The sequence below is a fragment of the Carlito syrichta genome, unplaced genomic scaffold (genome assembly GCF_000164805.1).
Source record: "Carlito syrichta isolate Samal-C Ts95f unplaced genomic scaffold, Tarsius_syrichta-2.0.1 Scaffold305126, whole genome shotgun sequence".
Classification (NCBI taxonomy): domain Eukaryota; kingdom Metazoa; phylum Chordata; class Mammalia; order Primates; family Tarsiidae; genus Carlito; species Carlito syrichta.
Window position 1 is genome coordinate 159,900 of NW_007249222.1, and position 7,499 is coordinate 167,398.

The 7,499-nt window shown below is 35.4% G+C and overlaps 1 protein-coding gene across 1 annotated transcript; it reads left to right on the forward strand.

Moving 5' to 3' along the window:
• The first annotated feature begins 2,999 nt into the window (after window positions 1–2,999).
• LOC103263495 (olfactory receptor 52J3-like) lies at window positions 3,000–5,636 on the forward strand. The gene is given in 3 exon segments (XM_008061175.1): window positions 3,000–3,014; window positions 4,519–4,843; window positions 4,846–5,636. Coding segments are annotated over 3 exon segments (1,131 nt in total).
• The last annotated feature ends 1,863 nt before the right edge of the window (window positions 5,637–7,499 follow it).

Sequence of the window (7,499 nt, forward strand, 5' to 3'; positions counted from 1 at the left end):
GCACTTTGGGAGGCCGAAGCAAGAGTATTGCCTGAGCTCAAGGGTTCAAGACCAACCTGGGCAACATGGTGAGACCTCATCTCTACAAAAATCGAAAAGTTAGTCGGGTGTGATGGTGCATGCCTGTAGCTCCAGCTACTTGGAAGGCTGAGATGGAAGGATCGCCTGAGCCCAGTAGGTCAAAGAAGGCTACGGTGGCCATGAGTGTGCCACTGCACTCCAGCCTGGGTGACAGAGTAAGATTCCAGCTCACAAAATAAAGTAAAATAAAATAAAATAAATTGTTGTTATATTAAATCACATTTATCTCTTTTAAAATTCAGTTTCGATGGGCAACATGGTTGGTTCCAATTTTAAATGAAGATCTACTGTGGGTATGGGTAAAGTTCTATCAGATAGTACTGCATGCAGCAGAAAAATCTTTCATAAAAGGAAAAGTTAATTGGTTGACAAACTTAAATCATTGTCTTATTTTGCAAAATTGTAACAGCTACTTCAGCCTTCAGTAACCACGGCCCTACCCTGGTCAGCAGACATCAACACTGAGGCAAAATCCTTCATCAGCAAAAGATTACAACTTGCTGAAGGCTCAGATGACCTTTAGTATTTTTAGCAATAAAGTATGTTTAAATTAAGACAGGCACATTGCTTTTTTAAAATATATAATGCAATTGCACACTTAAGAGACTGTGGCATGGTGTAAACATAACTTTCAGATGTACTCGTTTCATGATCCATTTTCTGTTGCTTGTAACAGAGTACCTGAAAATGAGTAATTTATAAATAACAGAAATGTATTTCTTTCTTTTCTTTTCTTCTTCTCTCTCTCTCTCTCTTTCTTTCTTTCTTTTTTTCTTTTTTTTGAGTAAGGGTTTCACTCTGACACCCAGGTTGGAGTGCAGTGGCCACTGTATTTACTGCCACTGCAGTCTCAACCTGCTGGGTTCAGGCGAACCTTCTGACTTAGCTTTCCACGTAGCTCAAATTATAGGCATGTGCTACCAGGCCTGGCTAATTTTTTTGATTTATTGTAGAGACAAAGTCTCACCAAGTTGTCCAGGCTGGTATCAAATCCCTGGGCTCAGGCAATCCTCTAGCCTCTGCCTCTCAAAGTGCTGGCATTACAGGCGTGAGCCACCACACCCAGCTAGAAACTTACTTCTTACAATTATGTAGGCTGAACTGGCCAAGGTTGAGGGGTCACATCTGGTAAGAGCCTTCTTGCTGGTGGAGGTTCTCTGCAGAGTCTTGTGAAAGAGCAAGATCTCACATGGCAAGGGAGCTGAGTGTGCTAGTTCAAATTTCTCTTTTTATAAAGCCACCAGCCACTCTCCCATAATAACCTATCAGTTTAACCTGCTAGTCCCTTAATACATTAGTCAATAAATTGATTAATATATTCATGAAGACAAAACTTTTATGATCTAATCATCTCTTAAAGTTGCCAACTCTCAATACTAAATACTCAATACTCATACTCAAAATTCAATACTGGGGGTTTACTTTCAATACGAGTTGGGGGGGGACAAACATTCAAACCATAATAACTGAAACAAAATGTGTGTGACTCAGGTTATTGTGACACTCACTTTATTACAGTGGTCTGGAACTGAATCTGTGATATCTCTGACGTATGCTTGTATTTAACTTGCACATTTTCAGAAATTTACATTTAAGGTTTGTGTGATATAACTAAAAGATAAAAGAGTCAGATGAAGCATTTAACTTTATATTTTTAAGCCTGTGCTTAATATCTTATCCCTTGTATCCTTTGTATTGTTTAAGATGTCTGACAAAATGTGAAATAAAGAGAAAATTTATAAAAGATAATAAATTTTCCATTCAATATAATGTTATTCTAGTGATAATCAGAAATTTATGTATAATTTGACTAAAAAATGAGGGATAAAAATTTTCAATTAATAATAGCATTCACACCAAATACCTGTATAGACTTAGTGGTGTGAGCGATTTCACAATACAGTTTGTATGGGTACAAGATTTATGATGAGGGTGCTGTAAATTGAATTTTATAATAATACAAGCTATTTTTATTAACCACTTATGTGTGCCAAGCACTGTATTTAAGTGTATTATGTTTACAACATAAATTATTCATTAATAATATCATATTTTGTAGAAACTGTTATAGCCCTTGATTTTTCAGGTGACGAAACTGAGACATGGAGATTATTGCATAACCCTCAAGATGACACAGTTGGTACATGAGAAATTCACCATTCACTTTGAAGCAAGCAATTCCACAATTAGATTTTCACTACCTGTATCTATGGCCTTTGTAACATAGATATACAAAAATTGGCAAAGGAGAAAATATAGAGAAAAAAAATCTTGTACAGAGAGCAGTGTGACCAAAGGTTCATAGATCTGAATCCAGAGGTTAAGCATTCAATGAGCCTAGAACCTGTAGTCAGTGAAAAGGAATAGGAGAGATAAACCTGAAGATAAAGTGCACAATGCCAAGTTGTCATGCATTAACTTAGGTATTTAATATGGATCAACTACAATTTTTATCTAAAAAAGTAATAATCCATTGAATTTGACTGTAAAATTTCACTTAGAGGGATATAAAATGTATCTCTTTGTATGCCCTGTATAAATGAAAATACTGGGCTGTTTTTGCCCACACCTCTGCGCATTTCTGTATTCAAGTTTCTATCCACGTCACTTTTCTTGGGCTGACATTCTCCTAGATAAGAGTCTAGATGTTTTGTCTGCAGTCTTAGAAGATTCAGTCCCATGGTGCCAATTATAGACGAAGATCAAATTAACTCAGTTTTCTCAAGGCAGCTAGAGCCTTGATATAAAACTGTTCTCATTGGACCGTGTAACACTGACAAGGACATAGAGTTGTGCTACATGATATTCTTCTTGAGTCTATTTCTGTAGAAGAATAAAACCGGAGAATTTTCTCACGACTTAGACTGTATTACATTCAAATGAATGAGGAATGATCAAAGGTGGCTTAGAATGCTGCAATGAATATTCCTCAGGTAGGGCAGTTTTTGAATCTGACAGAAGGATAAAAGTCTTTTGTCATTCTTAACTGGAGACTGAATAACCCAAAACATCTTTAGACAAACAAAGGAATTTAAATATGTACTACAAAGTAGTTTCTTGATAAAATATATTTCTACCTTTCTTACAGGTTGTGTGAAATAAGATAGACTTTTGTGGAACTGTTTAAGTCTGAGGTGAGCAGTGGCATATTGCTGAGACTGTGCTTCCAGAGGTGACCACAGGATGGGTAACAGGATGTCCAGAGGGCTTCTTCTTCACCACAGTCCTTTCACTGGGCAACATCTTTTACCTGTACATATCAGTACACAAACACTCATGCACACACACACACACACACACACACACACACACACACACACACACACAAACACACACCCTAAGGAAATCGTGACAAAATACACCTTGTTTATTTTGTCTCTCTCATTTCGTTTTCTCTCTCTCTTTATCTCTCTATCTCTCTCCTTTGAATGGATATGATATTTGTATTTTATTTTTCCTTGATATATTTCCCAACTTGATATATTGGCAGAAATATGGAGGTATATAAGTGATATAACAGGAGTCTCTGCTACAAGTGAGAGGCCTGCAGAAGTTCTATTTATTATATTATCATTTTATTATTATTAGCACTATATGTGCTAGTTCTGTAGCAGGGGTAAAGGCAGCAAGCATTCTCAGAGGAACTGACATAGAATGAAGAAGAATGGAGCTTTTAAATACATGAGAATCCACCACCACCATAATACTTCAAAATGAACTGTCAGGAAATGGATTGATATTGGGAAAATAATTTTCATAGGTACAAGTGTTCAGGCTTATTTATTTATTTTCCTCTGAGATCTTTCTTGTGTGAGGGAGGTACGCTACCCAGCCTGTGTTTGCTCCTGATAGGCATCCCAGAGTCGCTGTGTTTTTGTTATATTTTTATCTCGAATTTTCTCTTTCTCATTTTTTATAGGATATTAGGCTTGTTCCTGACAATTTCACTGTATCAAAAAATGATTAATGAATCATTTGAAGAACTTTAGCAATATCCAATTGCAGACATGTATCGAATCTCTGAGCCTGTTACTTTACTTTCTAATATGTCTGTCTCCTTTTGAATTATGTTTGCATTTCCCGTGCGTGCAACCTTAACTTTTCATGTGTCCCTCTTTAATCCAGGGAATCACAAAGGATACAAGGCATACTAAAATATTCCATTCTTAATATCAAATTCTATGTCATGGAATTCTGAAAATTTTAATGCAAAAGGTTTACATTATATTATAATTATATAAAGATTCAATTTTTTAGATGGATCTATTCAAATCTATTATCTCATTTAGATTACAAAATATATCAACAGGATCATGTAACTAGCAAATCTTTTTATTTTTTTTTCCTTTACATCTACTGAATGAAACACTCATCTAGTAATTTTCATTCCAAACTATTATTCAACTTTGTTCTTCTCTCCCCTGGTCCCTCTTCTAGGAGTGGCAACAGTCATTTGGAAGGATATTTTATTATAACAGGAGCTTTTTTCACCCAGCAACATTTTTCCTTGTTGGAATCCCAGGTCTGGAAGACATCCATGTCTGGATCTCCCTGCCTTTCTTCTCTGTTTATCTTGTGGCTTTGTTGGGCAATGTCACCATTCTGCTAGTCATCAAGGCAGAGCAGACCCTCCGGGAGCTCATGTTCTATTTCTTGACCATTCTTTCAACAATTGATTTGGCTCTTTCTACAACCTCTGTGCCCCGCATGCTGGGTATCTTCTAGTTTGATGCTCATGAGATTAACTTTGGAACTTGTGTGGCCCGATGTTTCTGATCCATGCTTTTACTGGCATGGAGGCTGAGGTGTTATTGGCCATGGCCTTTGACTGTTATGTGGCAATCTGTGCTCCACTCCACTACACGACTATTTTGACATCCCGGGTCCTGGAAGGCATTAGCGGGTGCACTGTAATTCGTCCAGTTTTGCTTACACTTCCCATGATCTATCTTATCTACCACTTACCATTTTGTCAGGCTCATATCATAGCCCATTCCTACTGTGAGCACATGGGCATTGCAAAATTGTCCTGTGGAAACATCCGTATCAATGCTATCTATGGGGTTTTTGTAGTTTCTTTCTTTGTCTTGAACCTGGTCCTTATTGGCATCTCATATGTTTATATTCTCCATGCTGTTTTTAGCCTTCCATCTCAGGATGCTTTCTTGAAAGCTCTAAGCACGTGTGGCTCTCATGTTGCAGTCATCTGTGTTTTCTATATACCCTCTGTCTTTTCTTTCCTTACTCACTGGTTTGGACACAACATACCACGCTTTATCCACATTCTTATTGTCAATCTTTATTTGGTTATCCCACCTTCTCTCAACCCCATCATTTATGGTGTGAGAACAAAACAGATATGAGAGCAAGTGCTCCATGTGTTTAACAAAAAAATGAGACTGTTACTGTGTTCTTTTACTAAGGATTTTGATTCTTCTAGGAAGACTCAAGTCTCATATATTCTTGCTTTAGGAAAAACTCGTGGTCCTTATCTTATTTTTGTCAATTTCCAATACAAACTGCTTTATTCCTGGCTGCTGATGAATGGAGCTTAAGATTGTTGGAAATTAATGAGCTATCCTTGAAGGGATATCCTGGGACGGAGCTGTGTGACTTCTGCCTGTATAACCTCTTGCAGAGCCTTGCAAGGCTGCTGCTTTTCTGGAAAAGAAGTGTACACGTTGTATCTTTTGTGATCTGTCATTAGAGATATGTGCCACGGGAAATTTGATCCCATAAGCTATTTCTTTTATTCCTTTACTCTTTCTCTCCATGTTTCCTTTTTCCTTACTTGTTTTTATCTTTTCCTCTTCCTTTTATTTTTCTTTCTCTCATAATTATTCATTGATATATACATGCATTTGATTATTTCTTTAGTTTACATTCATTTAATGCCTGACTCCGTGGAGTTTGCATTTGGTGGGCTTTTATAAAGTCAAGTTCGTGGGTTCAGAACAATCATTGCCAATCTGTAGCTTTTGTCTTTTCTTTTTTTTAGAAAGCAGGATTTATTAAGAGGACAGAAAAGCACACATAGTGGGAGGTGACCTGAGGGGGTTGCCCCAAATCTGTAGCTTTAAGTAGAATCATTTGCCAAATGCATTAGACTCAATGCAATACCTGAAACAAGCACACAATTTCAAGACAATTTCTCATTAATACCAACATAGCTTATCACGGATTGCCTCTCTGTCTTCAGGCCTATAGCATAAGCAGACATGTAGTCTTATTGTAATCTAGTTACTTATAGTATTTCTATTTATGTGGTATATGTTGGCCTTTGCCTTTCTTTTTATCCAGTTTTGTTTTCTCAATTTACTTTAACCCTAAAATACTCCATTCTAAAATCTGTAGCCTCTCTATCCATGGCCTACCTCTCATTCTCCCACAGACATTAATGCAGGCTGTTATACCAAGCTCTATGTAGCCACATTTCACATGAGATTAAAGGCTTTCAACTGATTTATTAAGATTTTCAAAGACCAAGCAATTAATGACATTTTGTATCATCAAACTTGCCACATCACTTTTAAAAATTGTACTCACTTTATTTTTTTCAGGTTATTTTGAAAATAAACTAAAACAAAAATATAAAAATGTCTTTGTTCCTACAACCTCAAATTCATAACCTTTTATATTACACTTATCTCAAAGATAATGCTTTAATTAAATATACACAGCATTAAAGTTAAAATCACCTTTATACTTCCCTGACATGTTTCTATCCCATTTTTCTAGTGACAAACTCTAGCATTTATTTTTTCTGATTTCACAGTACAAACTTTTAGTTTTACGGTCAGTCGCAGTACTTATGTGTGATCATTTGGCTTTAATTTATATAGATTATAGTACTTTTGTAACATTCATTTCATTTATGTATTCATCTTCTAATAGATCATTCATCTTGTTTTTTAATAAGAAAATATGCTTCACATCCTTTTCTATATTTCTGTGAACATTTTAAGTTAATTTATCTAGGATTTATGCTTAAGTAGAGTCATTAGCTATCAGGTTTCTAATAATTCAGAATATAGCTTTTCTTTTTGATCATTGTTATTTTATATACTTTCTAATTTTATGTTCCCTGTTACTCTCTTTTTTTCTCTTTTATACTAAAAAAAATTAATTTAGCTTCTCCTGAAAAAATCCTTTCCCCAACTGATGTTTGAAGATGGTGTATTCTATATCTCTTCTACTGAATATTATAAATTTATTAAAATTGTAATTTTCCTTATTTTATCTTTTTGTTTTGTAACAAAACCAACTGAAATTTTCAATTTAAAACTTTTATACATCGAAGGACACTATTAATATATTGAAAATTCAACCATGTAAGTGTAAATTAGTACAGCCATTATGAAAAAAAGCATGTAATATTTTCAAAATATTAAAAATAATCCTGCTTATGAGAATATACA